Here is a 13,989-nt window from a genome sequence, read left to right as displayed (position 1 = left end):
TATCCTTATGGTAGTAGAGATGTTGAATTATCGATTTAAGTGCATGCTCTCCTCTAATGGGGGGAGTTCCTTCATCATTTACTCTACACAGGAGGAAAATTTATTTTCTTAGGCGCTTGAGAATTGAAATTTGTTCTCAGTCACTCCAATCCCTTTCATCATCGGACTCAATATAACCACGACTAAATTAAAAACCAGTCTTTATAATCACTATCGTAGTCGTCGGGTCCGATAGAATTTGAGTTGGATTCATCAGAATCTTCGTAGCTAAAACTTTTCAGTATCTCGCTATCAACCCAAAGCCCATCCGAAATTGAATCCCAAAATTTGTCTGGGGAATTGTGTGCGTCAAGTTCCCTCTCGAGATGTTTTTTCAAAGACCAACCGATTTTCGGATCCCAGCCTTCAACCTTACAAACCGTTGAATGTAAGGACCAATCACCCACGATCTCTAGGTCGGGGAGTAGATACTCGATTACCTCGCTCACCAGACTATCACAACCGTAGTCCTGAAGCTTAAGTTTGAAAAGCCTCAACTTAAACCCACTGTTCAAAAATTTCAATATCTTGAAGCAGTTTTCTTTAGCATTTGGCATTGCCAAGCGACAAAGCGTAAGCTCTCTTAGACTCCCTTTACAATGGGCTAGGAATACTATGAAGTTTTCTGCGTCGAGCCTGAAACCATGTAGGTTAAGCTTTCTCAAACCTGAAAGCAAATGAACCTCTGGCAATGGGATTATTTCCTGATAAAGCTCATCGTCAAGGTTATCATCTTCGTTGAAATCGATCTCCAATTCTTCCAAGGCAGCCCCGATAGAACTTAGCCATTGAGGAAATCTTGCTCTCCAGGATCCAGTCGTATCCGTCCTGAAATCAAGGACAACTTTGAGGATCTGTAGATTGGGAAATACCGACTTAATCGTGCACCCGAGGAAGGCTGAAGCGTCGTTGATACTAAAGGTCTCTGTGCTGTGTTCCCAAGTGAGATACCGCAAACTTGGCTTCGGTTTCGACATAGAGCAGATAGTACGGAGTATACTATTCCAACCCTGATCAACCGCGACCCTAGAGACTCTCATATCAGTTATCTTACGCATGCGTAAACCTTCCGGAAATCGCATGCCAGGTTCAAGCTTTAAAGATGGGTAAAACAAGTTCCACTCCGGCCGAGTTAGTTTTGCCACTCGTTCTCCTGCAGCGAAACAAAAACCCTCCAAGTTGGGTAAATTCGAGAGAGCTTTCATTAGAGAGGCATTTATGGCATGCATTTCAGAATTCGTGTCCGTTTCCGTGTGATATTGTTCGGCCACTCGATCACTTTCAAGCATAATATTAATCTCATTCTTTTTCAAAGAGGGAGATTTAAGTAGGGTGTGGTTGTATCCAAATCTGCGATAACCTTCTAGCGCGTATGGGGATTGGCAGGAAATTTCGAGATGTTGAACCCTCAAGTTCATCCCAGATGGGTGTTGGGAAATCTTGACTAAGTTTTCTATACTCTGGCGAACCAGAAAGACTTTTCGACGTTTATACTTGGAATTTAGATGGAATTCTCGAAGCTGATCGTTGAGCGTCTGACATGTCATACGCAGAGCCAACCAATCGTCTTCATCAAACTTAGCACCCACTTCAACGACGAGCTCGTTTGGCAGGTCAAAAATGGTTGCCATTGTTTTGGTGTCGTTGGAGGATGTCGATATGATTGTTTGCTCTATGGGAAATGTGGTTAGCTGAGACTAAATAATAGAGGTCAAGAGACCTACTTACCAAGGTTGCAGAGATACCCTCCGATGTAGGTTTGCTCTGACGAAGGAAAGTCTGTCGAATATGGCGACGACGATAGACTAGGATTTCGACTTCAAGAGAACCGATGTGCTTTGGAAGAGACAGGTGGCTAGGATGGCCACTGGAAGCTGGTAGCGATACACTCTAGCGAAGGAGGTTTTCTCGAAGACCGATATGCCTCGATATCAGGATTTCCGTGTTTTGATGGGATTGAGGTCGGTACACTCTCGGAGCTAGTGGATATGTTCAATGCAATGGGGTACAACCAGGATGGAGAGTGTTTGCTCGATTGTCGATGGAGGTGGGAGAGGAAGAAACTAGCTGAAAGGACGAAAGAGAGAAGGATGTCGGATAGTAACTTTTGATTAGGGACTCTTTCTCGAATGTTCTACAGAGGCCACGGTTGATTATGAAACCGTAGAGGTATGGTGGTGATGGTAGTGGTGTTGATGATGATACTGGTGATATCGGCGGTATTGAGAAGGGAGATTCAACGCGCCTACTGTAGATGATAAGTCCAACACAAGAAGAGTCTCCGAGACTAATAAGTACTTAGCTGTTAGTCTCGGGACCTCTTAGCTCTGTATACGACTACTGATTCAACCACACTACCTGCGCAGGAGAACTCCACTACAGCTACCGATATTACAAACTGATGAACTGAAATCCCTGCTACATGCATGTGGGCTCAAGAGCACCCGTTTTGATCGGTTATATACTTTATAGACATACATGCACATGTACACATACACCGTTTTTTTTCAAAAGGAGTTCCTCTGGGATCTCTACTCCCAAATTCCTTTTCGCAAAATGAGAACGACGTCATGATGATCCGAACTAAGGACTACTCTGTAAATCTTAACTAAGATAAATTTTTGAATTGATACAACTTTCGAGATAAAGATAGGGCCTTGAGAATTATATAATGAGTAACATTGATTAACTAGAGGAAGAAGCATCATCGACATGTGTATGTGCTTTCCGAATTCGTAAAATAGAAAAAAATGCAAAGAAGGGGTGTGACTTCGGCAGGGAAGTTTTTGAGGGTCCGAAATACAAGTCGTGTAAGCCCGCACAAAGTGGTTAATTCATGCCAAATCCTAGTTGTTACCAACCAAGCCATGTTACCGAAGTTACATTGGGAAAAACTAATCCGCCATATATCAAACCGTCTAAAAAAATCAATGCTAGGCGCTTGGTAGTTTCGGGGGGTGTCTCGGCGCACTCCTTGTGTTGACGAGTTGTTGAGTGTTGTATTTTTGTATAAGTCACCGTACAACTTAGCACGAACTTACTCAGGTCTTTATTTACTCAAAGAAATATCCATTCGGCATATGCCTCAAGTATTATTATAGAATCTTGGAGAAACAAACAACACATTTTCGATCCCCTAGGAAATGCTAAGCTTGTGAAATCGAGGCTGGATGAAACCCCGCACTTCATATCAGACCCAAAGTTATAATACAGTTCAAAATGGCACCAATTCCCTGCCGAGCTCATAGACCAGACAGCAAATGACGACGGTCTTCTGGCTATACGAAGGACGTGTAAGGTCTTGAATACGAAATTCCAAGAAGCTCATCTCAATTCTATCTTTTCCTGTCGACGCGTTTTCCTCGTCCCTGCTAGTCTTGAAAACCTCATAAAAATATCCAAGCACCCGTCGGGCGCAAACCTAAGGGTTCGAAAGATCATCATCTCTAAGTTCATACCATATGTTCAACCCCAGTTCGAACAACCGGTTCGCGAATTCTTAAAGAATCAAAGGATAATAGCCGACAAGATCACAGAGACCACCGAAGCTCACCTAGCCGAAATATGTGTTCTTCACAAGCACATTCAATACCACGTCCTTCTAACTATCGCTTTTTCAAATCTTCCCAAGATCAAAATACTCAGCTTCGGGGCTGAGTATATCCATTCTCTGACTCGTTCTGAAATAAATTTGATATATCCTTCTCTTCAGTATGTGCCTGGGGCTCGCGACACCGACGTTAGGGAATTATCGAGCTTTATACTGGGCAACTCGAATGAATGGCTTCCTTTCAAATACAACCGTCCTTCTAGTGAAAGTATTTTATTTTCGGTACTATACATTGCAATGGCTACTGGAGTACGAGGCATCGAGCGCATCGACGACTCCGATGGCGAATGGAATGGTTTGAAACAAAGCCAAATCGCTGCTCAACAGCATTATTTATGACGCCTCAAGTCCACATTTTCGAATTTGAAGACGTTACGTCTAACTATTCACATAGATTTCCATACGTCTGCATACGACGGGTTCGGAAGGTGGATATAGGCTATAGGAGGGAATCTAGAGAACCTTAGGCTTTGGAATGCCACTTGCCCGAAGTCGGACGACCCAGCCCTGAGGTTACCGGCTGGGGTTTTAACAAAACTAAAGTTTATCCAGTTTAGGGGTTTCAAATTCGATATTGATGAACTCATCGTATTCATCGACAGCTGTTTGGGATTAAAGTCATTGAAATTGAACGGTTGCAACTTCAAAAACCGAATTAAAGACGGGTCCTACCTTCTGAAACACCTTCGACAAAATCATCATGCGCTTCCAAAGATCGTTCTAAACGTGGAATCCGAGGAACCCGATCTAGACAAGATAATAGATACGAAGTTGGATATTTCGAACCTACTAGATTCCGAAGAAACTGTTTTCCAGATTACCAGGCTATTAGTGCTAGGGACTGTCAGTAACACCATAAAATTGAAGCTAGATGATCAGTCAGGAGCAGCTGGATTCTAGGGCGCAATACAAAATTTAACGAAATAGCGTCAATAATTGATGTCAACCGTATATATATGCGTATGGGAATCATGCTGATTATATTATGGACCTCATACTACAACCGCCTAGATTCGAGGCTGACTGCTACCGAGGTTTTCTAACCACTAAACCCCACTACTACCATCTAACACAACCCGCTAAAAATGCAAGGAATTTCGAAATTAGACGTGCGAGTTACCCAAAATATAAAAACTCAAACATGGCTATTTGATAGCCTCATACCCAGCAATTGGACATCGCTATGTGACCTCTCTGTGTGTTTTTTCTTTTTGCATGTTGGTGGATCCAGGCATCTTGACAACATAAATACACCAACTCTGAATCCTTCAATTAGGTCCAACACCTCGCACACGCACACTACGAAGTAGCGCCCTCAGCTGATAGCTTGATCCAAGCGCATGAGTTCGCCGCTTTCACAACTGTCTTATATACCCTAATTCCGATCAAACAGCACAATGGCATCGATAACCTTGATACCTACGGAGCTCCTTCATCTCATAGCTAAGAATCTAAGGAGTCGCGACCTCCATTCACTAAGACGAACATGCCACAACCTCAACGCAAAACTGCGAGAGCTCCACCTTGATGCGATTTACCACACCCAACGTATCTTCCTGGTCCCGGTGTTTCTCCAGAATCTTATCAAGTTCTCAAAACGCCGTTCCGCCCGGCATAACGGCCGGACGCGTGAATTGAAAATATGTTTACAAATGCCTTACCTATCGCCCGTCCCCCTTGAATACAGGTCAGACGCCGGGGTAGCGGGTCTACCGATCGCAGGGTTGCAGCATGTTCAAGACGTTAACCGAATGTGTAGCTCCAAACAACATTTTGACCTTTTCAAAACCATATTCTCAATTTTTTGGAACGTCCGGACGGTCTCCTTTGAGAATTCGCCAAGAAGGGACCCTTCCTATCAAGAGTTGAACTTTCTATACCCGACGCTTGGAATCAAGCGGGGTGTTCTGCCATCAGCTGTCATTCGGAACCTTCAAATGGGTTGGATGTATTTATCCGCTGAAGGACGCGGTGTCGATAATTGGATATGGTCGGATACTCTCGAATCAATGGCGTTAGCAGGCTTTACCAATATTACCACTATCGGTTTTAGGAATAATTATGGAGTGCAGGGAATCAATATCTCGCAGTTCGATAGAATGTCTTCTGATAGCCTGTCACTGCTGAAGTCTGGTTTCCCGAGTTTGCGCCGACTGGAACTCTACGTTAACTTCAACAATTGCAATGACAACCCTTGTGCAGGATTCAGAATATGGCTGGAGAATATCGGTCAGAAGCTTGAAGAACTATCACTCTCCAATACTGGAAATGTTTATTGGGCGAGAGAACATCACATGCTCTTCCTCCCTACATCTGTCGGGCTACCCAAACTCCAAAGATTGGAAATAGACTTAATGACCCTCGATGTCAGCAATCTTCAAAGTTCCTTACGCCATTCTCGGGGGCTAAGGATCTTGAAAATATCCGGATGCTGGTTCCGCGGCACCTCCACGAGTCGACTTAGCACATTCCAACTCCTCAAATTCGCTTGCGAAGAGCTTCGAAACCTTCGCAAGTTTGAGCTCCAGCTCTTACATGATTACGTTGGCTCCGGGAATGTTTTGCATCACAGCTCTAAACCCTCATCTATGCTTTTGGAAGTCGATGGATATTGGGCTTCGGAGGACTGTACGGCTCGGCTTACACGGCTGAGTGACGATGGAGTAGCGATTTTAGATGACATCAATGCTGAAATAAGGCGTCGCCCTGACCTACTCGATGAGGAGCGAGCTCATATTTTTTGGGAGTCGGTTTCGAAGAGGGATTTCAGTATCGAGAGTTCAGATGAATCTGACGATTCGAGCTAAGAAAAGGCGAAGTTTTCGGCTATCTCGAGAGATAGGGATATCCTCCCACCTCCTGATAGCGTGCCAGATGGATTGTCTCTCAAAGTGTTTAAGTTTTAGCAAAATTGTATATATAGCTTGTCTTGTCCTGTATTTAACTGCCTAGTATCATACTCAAGTTAGCTTGATGTCTAACTTACCTAATTGGCAAGCCTCAAGTCATACCTACGAAGTTTCTAGAGTCAATGTCAGCGCCAGGGAGTTTTGGGGATCCTTGCGGTTGCTGTCCAGTGTGCTATGTGTCAGAAGTATGGTCACATGATGTTGTTGTTGTATGGCTCGCATGTAATCCAACAAGAACAATCAACAGAACACACAAGATTCTGACAAGCCCGCTGAACCATGTTTCTAAACACAGAATATAATTATAAGCATGATTAGCTGCAACATTCCTCTCGAAGATTTACAATATGGAGACTTACCTAAGTCGGCGAGCGAACGGGCTTTTAGTTTCTTTCTACCCCTACTTGCGAGCTTCCCCTAGAATTGAGGCGAAAGCAAAGGAGCTTGTGATATCAGGCGTATTTCGTGTTGAAGATTAGTCAACTTGGAAGGAATTTTCGAGTTCGAGGACGCGTTCAATTGATCAAATGACAGGAATCCAAATGCAAATAATGCGCTGAAGTGTGAAAATATTGACGAAGAAGAATTCAACCTCCCCACTATATACCCCACAGCTCGTCGACGAGGGAAACATCGCCAATTGGGATTCTGTCCAATGTTACAATTTAGCGTTCGCAACCACCCGCACTGACATCGAAGCTTCAACACGCGCACGACCACACCCAAGAGTCATGCCACATTAAACCCTCATTGGGAATAAAGTCAGCTACTGAAATTTGATACACTCACCCAAGAAAACATCCCGGTCCTTCGGATCTAATTCCAGTTCACTAGATTAACTTCACTTTTGAGGCTACAATATTTGTTTACATATACAAACAAAAGAACGCGGTCTTGGGGGAACCTTTCCACGTGGGTCACAGTAGGAGATTATAAATTAGTCTAAACCACATCCCCTCGCTCTGGAAATCCGGTTATTCAGTTTATCTGCATAAGATCCTTATCGCTAGCTTTAATCACCCCTCTTAATAAGATATTTCTATCGTGAACATTTTATTTCGAATTTCCCAAACTTCAGTTTTGTCGAGTCCATTTACTCGTTTAAATACAGCAATTCCAACTATCTCCAAACGGTATCAATTCCATATCGATATATAATCGGTTCCTACACCCCTTAAACAATAACAATGCCACCAAAACGTAAATCCGCAGAAGCCAACCTTGAAAATAAGCTACCCCAAGTCGCAGCAGACCTTCTACAACCAAAGTCGGTCATTAACGACACAAAGCGCGCAAAGACCACACAAAATGCCCCGCTAGGTGATATCTCCAATAGCCCCTGTCCTATTAAATGGACTGCTTTTGGAACTGGGAAATATGTTGAGGATCCGTTGAGGCCGGTTGCTCCTATTCAGTTCCCTGTGGGTGAGGAGAAGACTGAAGAGGAGGATAAGGCAAAGGAACTAGCACAGGAGACCGTGGAAGATACCGTTGAGGAAACCCCTGAAGAGATTGTGGCCCCAGTTGAAGCACCAGCAAAGAAGACTACAAAGAAGACTGCAGCAAAGAAAACGGCTACTAAGAAGGCCACCCCGAAGAGTAAAGCCAATGTTGAAGAACCTACTCCCGTTGAAACTGTGGCCGCTCCAGAACCCACTCCTGCCGAACCCGAACTAGTACCCGAAAAGACCGCTGCTCCAGCCAAGAGGGGTAGAAAGCCAGCTGCAAAGAAGGCGGCTCCTAAGGGAGCTTCTAAAGCTGCGGACACTACTCCAGTTGAGCCAGTAGTTGCTCTAGAGGAGCCCGTTGTCGAGACTGCTGCTCCCACGAAGACGAAGGCCGCTGCAAAGAAGCCCACTCCGAAGTCTAAATCTAAGGCTACGGATCCCGCACTAGTTGAAGCAAAACCAGTTCCAGAAGAACCTGTCGTCGAAGCTGCGGCCAACACTACCAAAGCGAAGAAACCGGCTGCAAAGAAGGCAACCTCGAAAGCAAAGGCCAAAGCTGCTGAACCGGCTCTAGTAATAGAACCAGCTCCAGTAGCAGAACCCGCTAAACTAGCAAAGAGACCCACAAAATCCAAAGAACCCATGGCAATCGAAGAACCCGAAGCCCCAACCCCAGCACCTACAAAGAAATCCACAAAGGCCGCAAAGGCTACAAAAGAACCTAAGGCGCTCAAAGAACCTGCCCCAAAGGCCTCCAAGCTTGCCAAGGGTGCCCTCCCCACCTTCATTACTACCGTCACACTCGAGGGCGAAGAAGACGACTCCGTCCCAGTCTTCGACACCTGCGACGTCATCCGCCGTAAAATCACAGGTGCCCTAACCTCCTCAGGTCACACCAAAGCCTCCCTCCTCCGAGCTTTCGCCGCCTGCACCTCAGAACCAGATCGTCCGATAGCACCAAACTCGTTCCAACGGTTCATGGCGGCGAAAGGGAAGACCGGCGGCTGTACTAACCGAACTTTCTATGCTGCATACGTATATTTTGAAAAACAAAGAATTGCGGAGAAAAAGAAGAAGACTAAGACCCGTGAGGAGATGGAGGCTGCTTGGGGTGTTGATGGGATGGATTATGAGAACCTTGGGAGGCCAATGGCGTGGATAATTCCAGCTCATGAATCTTTGGGTATTGATCAATATGGAAGAATGACTTTGTCCTCGAGAGGAGGGCAGGCGATGATCCTGACTTAGATTACGATGTTCTGGTTTGTTTTATGGGGTTTTAATGCTATATCGTTCTGATGTTCGTGTATGCTAGGTGGGAAACGGCGAACTTTTTCTTTAGCTCTTTTACATTCTTCAGTCCATGCATCTCATTTTAATAACTTAGACAAATCATGCCCGTGGCATATCTATTCTTCTTAGAAGCAGTTTACAATATCATTTCAAATGCAGCTTCATCTGTTGGAAAAAAGAGTTTATAATAAAAAAAGGCTATGATACAAGAAACGAGTCTCTAAGCTCACTCAGACTACCAAAATTACAAAACTACTCGAGGTCATCCCGGAATTTCACTCTTCGGGACAGCCGATTTCTAAACTAATCCCAAACAAAAAAAGAGAACGCTATCTAAACTAAACTCAACAATCCTTCGACCAGAATCTTTTCGCATACTCCGGCAAGAAATCATTCGATGTAAAAGTAGGTGGCATATAATACTCTACATCAGCAACAGTGTAATTCTCCCCAGCCTTAGCCAAAGCAGTCAAAACGTAGCTCCTAATGAAGTCATAAAAGACAACATCAACTGTCTCTGGCGTGCTGCCATCAGCTGGGAAACCACCCTGAGCCATGATATCATTCGTAGTACGAAAGAAGGGGATGTCAGAGTGAGGAGTATCATCACCGTCGACGCCAAAGTCGTCCTTGGTAACATATCCTGGAGTGACGATTTCTTGGCGACGGACGATGGTCTTGCGCTTGACGAGACCGGAGTTGAATTGAGCACCGTCAAGTGGGCAGGCATCAGCAGAGCGGGGGAGGAAGGAGCGGTGCTGGCGGTCCATATCACGCTTCTGTGGAGCACCGTTGTTGAGGAGGTCGAGGAGCTTGGCGGCAGCAGCGTATGGGACGTTAGGGATATACTGGAAGGCATTGGTGAATGGAGCGACGATGAAGCTGTCGTCATAGGTGAAAGGTCCCTTGAGGAGATCGAAGCGGAAACCACCAGTGTTGACAAAGATCATACGGGGGATATCCTTACGTTCCTCATTAACAATGACGGCAGAGAGAGCCTTCTGGACGAGAGGGTAGATGCTAAGCTCGCTGGTCTGGGGAGCGCAGGAAAGGCAGTAAGTTTGAGGAGCACAGCCGTAGAGGTTAGTAAGATTGAGACGGTGGCGTTCATCCCAGATTTCACCAGTGACGGATTCACCACGGGGGGTATCGAAAGTGCGGACGTTGTCAGAGTGGTATTCAAAAGAGAGACGGTTCCAGTCAATGTAACGACGAGCGTATGAAAGATAAGAAGTAGTGCCGTTGATAGCTGGGCGGGTAGGATTTGGGACACCGGCGGGCTTATGCTTGCCAGTTCCAGCTTCAATACCGGACATGGCGAACCAGCCAAGAGTCTCACAGTAACGACCAGGCTCAAGAGCAGTGCTGGAGTTATCGTAGACCTTGAAGTCACGAGTGTGGCTGTGGCCACCGAAGAACTGAATTGGAGTATTAGGGTGAACCTTCCTGATAGCCTCACGGATAACTGGGAAGGTTGAGGTGGAGCTGCGGACGGAGTTGTGTCCAAGGACCAAGAAGAGGTCGACTGGCTCAGGGGTGTTAATGGCATCAAGGAACCATTGCTGCTGAACCATGTCCTGGGCCTTAATGATCTTGGAGTTATTGGCATTGCTGGTGAAATCGAAGAGGACACCGAAGGCCATAATACGGACACCGAAGAAGGTGGTGAAGTACTTGTGCGTGCGGCCGATGTACTTGAACTTTCCATCCTTAGGGTCCATGATTTGGACATTGCTGGTCAAGTATCTTGATCGGTAGAACTTGGCGAAGTTCTCAAAGACATCAAAGGCAACATCGGCGACGTAGAGCTCGTGGTTACCTGCACAATCACATTATATTAGCCTCAACGTTAAAGTGCATAAAACTAGATGTTTTCTATATTTATATTGCTAACTTACCGATAGTGAGAAGATCATAGTCCAAGTTCTGGAAAATGGGCAAGCTGACTTCCCCGTTCACACCACCTAACTTAGTAGTGGCATCCGAAAGGCCAGCACCATCGTGCAAGTCGCCAGAATCCACGACAAGGAAGTCAACCCCCAACTTCCTAGCCTTATACCTCATATGTCTAATGAAGCTGACATAATCACCCCAATCTGCGCCATAGTTCTCTTCCTTAACATGTCCCATAAGCCAACCGTGTGTATCTGATGTATGCGCAAAGGTAATTTGACCCCATGGCAAAGGTCCCTTAGGGCCGTTGATTGCCGGAAGAGCATCTGGCTGCATACGCGGCTGGATAAGTCGGGCACGTCGAACCATCTCTACATCGCCAGTTCCAGTGCAGCCGTCGCAGGCAAGGGCAGCGGACGAAATTCCGAGCCCGAGAACAAGAGATCTTAACATCTTGTCAAAGATATGTGTATATATCCAGAACGTCAACGAGTGTGTATATCTGTGTGGTTTTCGCTGGGCGCCGAAGGGGAATCTCGAAGTCGCTGACCAACAAAAAATCTGGAGGAATGCGAAGGGCAGATGGCCGTCTTATATATGCTGTGATTACCTGCAGTCACAGTCACTCCGTCAAATCGAGTAAGTACTTAGTAACAACCTCCAGATCGACTAGCCAGCCAGCCAGCACTACAGCCCGCCGCTGGAACCCGAAACTTGTGACAGCCTGCTCCTGGTATGTATTTATTCCACAGTCGACTGATCTTCCACGCGTAGTTTGGAAGCAAAATGGAAGGACATGCAGGTTCCACGCTAGAAACCCGCACTGTGGAACAGATCCGTTATCAGAGGAAGGTCGAATATCCCTTCGGCGCTGCGCTTGGGATGAGAGAGGAAGGAAGCTCTGCCTCGCCGTGACGCCGAAAAGATGTGGTTTTGGATGGCCCTGCAGAGTGCGATCCAGGTTTGGACCGGTTTGTGACCTTGCATGAACGACTGCCTGCGTGCATGGAGCCCCTTGCTTGTGGACCCAGAGCAACATCGGCACTATCAGGGGCTAGCGTGCCTGGAGAAGTCGAAGCGATTGGCTGGATCGTGGTGGTTTCACCCGAACAGACACAACTTCCTTCCCGTTCGGTGTCACTAATTTACTCTGCACAGGGGAGACCCCGGGGATACTGCCAAAAACACAGCCCCAGATATATTGTAACTCATGTCGACACTGCACTATCAAATGCATTTGCAAGTTCTACAAAGGCGAGAGCCGGTATTTCGGTACGATAAGAACATCAGAATAAAGTTTCCAAGGAGCCAAGTTGTCTGATGGGTATACTTCTGCTACCCTGAACGAGGAGGCCAACCTAGCGTCTGCCAGTCCCAAGGCCTTAGATATACTCTCGGCTCTTACCACAATGCAACGCCGATGCCGATGTATGCCTTCCAACTATATATTAGGTATACAGCTAGCATTGAACTCGGTCGCCCACGTGGGATTGTAAAAGGGAAATGCAATTCTCCAGTTTGAATAATATTTAGTCTCCAGAATAGGCCTCGGTCTGTTGCGCATGAGGATCTATATTAGGAGGATGAAATTAAGATGGCGTTCATATTAAACAAAAGCACGTGCCTCATACATAACTTATCTAAGATTATATTGGGCCGGCGTTAACCTCGAAACTAACTGTGAGCTAGATATAGATAATATTTAAATACATAGTTCGCAGTAGTCTCGTTCGCAGTGCGTGAAATGGGTAGCAAACGTCTAGCGCTTCTGGTTTTTGGATCTAAGTGGTGACATTCAAACTGTACAGCACGCCTCGGTGGTCTTTGTAGTATATTCTGATTTTGCAACGGCATATATATACGATGTTGATATATCTTACTTCGAATCACACTCATGATAGCTCGCAAATCTTGTAGATAAAGTAGTAGAATAATTATGCTTCATCTGTAATGGAATAAAATATTGAATTAAATGCATGTTCAACAACAAGAACGAGCTACTGCTCTAGCTTTCGCCCGTAACGACCTGTGCTTCGACTTAATATGGAAGTGCAATACGTCGGCCTTGCAGCCTCCCTATTCGTAGGCATTCCCACCCCTGTGTACGTAACATCGGAGGGGGATCAGGGGAGGTGTAATGGTGGGTTATTAGGCGCGTTGGGTAGTTGGTTTTGGTCATAGGTGGTGCATATGGTCTGTGGAAATAGAGTTAATAATTGCCATAATGATAACAGTGCAATTTCTGATGCTGTTGCTGATGCTGGTGCTGCAACTGATAGGGCACCTCAGCTTTCAGATGCCCCCGGATGACATAAAATATCTATTTCTGGGAGTTAAGAAATGGATTGTAGCGATAGAAGCCGGAGGGAAGCGCTTTCGATACCTAAATTAAAACCTTTAAGCTGTGAATTGACCAAAAAAGTACGGCCGATACCATCTACCCTGACAATTTGGATCTATAGGCTATATTTCTAAATATAAAATGGATTGCTGTTTAGCTTCAAAGTCCAAGACGATTGAAACTTTCTCGGTTTATCGTGACGTCAAAAGTCCCTCATGAAAACAAAAGCACTCCTAAAGATCTCAAATTGATTGCTATTTAAATATTTTAGAGTATTTATCCTACTTAAGTAGTATCGCCTGCGCCGGACTATAGTCATGGTTAGAATCGCCAAAAGTTTAAATGTTTTGAAAATAAACAGCAAAATCAACAACAGGTGCTCTCGGATGCAAAATGTGGACAACGTTTTGTGTATTTAAAGGAATCTAAGGCTTGAGGGGTTGCAATCATAGTACT

At 45.4% G+C, this 13,989-nt stretch overlaps 5 protein-coding genes across 5 annotated transcripts; 2 read left to right on the top strand and 3 right to left on the bottom strand.

Annotated features, from left to right (window-relative positions):
• Positions 1-182: 182 nt before the first annotated feature.
• Positions 183-2,611, bottom strand: DFL_001313 (uncharacterized protein; the record flags this gene model as incomplete). The annotated part of the gene is made up of 3 exons (XM_067629912.1): positions 183-1,711; positions 1,768-1,818; positions 2,536-2,611. 3 exons carry the CDS (start codon positions 2,609-2,611, stop codon positions 183-185), a joined length of 1,656 nt encoding a protein of 551 aa, XP_067495885.1.
• Positions 2,612-5,046: 2,435 nt separating this feature from the next.
• Positions 5,047-6,456, top strand: DFL_001312 (uncharacterized protein; the record flags this gene model as incomplete). The annotated part of the gene is made up of 2 exons (XM_067629911.1): positions 5,047-5,336; positions 5,409-6,456. The coding sequence occupies 2 exons, from the start codon at positions 5,047-5,049 to the stop codon at positions 6,454-6,456; spliced, it is 1,338 nt and encodes a 445-aa protein (XP_067495884.1).
• A 133-nt stretch (positions 6,457-6,589) lies between these two features.
• DFL_001311 (uncharacterized protein) lies at positions 6,590-7,359 on the bottom strand (the record flags this gene model as incomplete). The annotated part of the gene is made up of 6 exons (XM_067629910.1): positions 6,590-6,597; positions 6,661-6,730; positions 6,797-6,843; positions 6,918-6,958; positions 7,166-7,206; positions 7,348-7,359. The coding sequence occupies 6 exons, from the start codon at positions 7,357-7,359 to the stop codon at positions 6,590-6,592; spliced, it is 219 nt and encodes a 72-aa protein (XP_067495883.1).
• Positions 7,360-7,745: 386 nt separating this feature from the next.
• DFL_001310 (uncharacterized protein) lies at positions 7,746-9,254 on the top strand (the record flags this gene model as incomplete). The annotated part of the gene is made up of 1 exon (XM_067629909.1): positions 7,746-9,254. The coding sequence occupies one exon, from the start codon at positions 7,746-7,748 to the stop codon at positions 9,252-9,254; it is 1,509 nt and encodes a 502-aa protein (XP_067495882.1).
• A 389-nt stretch (positions 9,255-9,643) lies between these two features.
• On the bottom strand, positions 9,644-11,645 carry DFL_001309 (uncharacterized protein; the record flags this gene model as incomplete). The annotated part of the gene is made up of 2 exons (XM_067629907.1): positions 9,644-11,118; positions 11,198-11,645. 2 exons carry the CDS (start codon positions 11,643-11,645, stop codon positions 9,644-9,646), a joined length of 1,923 nt encoding a protein of 640 aa, XP_067495881.1.
• Between the last annotated feature and the right edge of the window lie 2,344 nt (positions 11,646-13,989).

Source organism: Arthrobotrys flagrans (assembly GCF_004000055.1).
Source record: "Arthrobotrys flagrans strain CBS H-5679 chromosome Unknown unitig_15, whole genome shotgun sequence".
Classification (NCBI taxonomy): domain Eukaryota; kingdom Fungi; phylum Ascomycota; class Orbiliomycetes; order Orbiliales; family Orbiliaceae; genus Arthrobotrys; species Arthrobotrys flagrans.
Note: the sequence above shows the minus strand (reverse complement) of the source record. Positions and strands in the feature narration are given on the sequence as shown.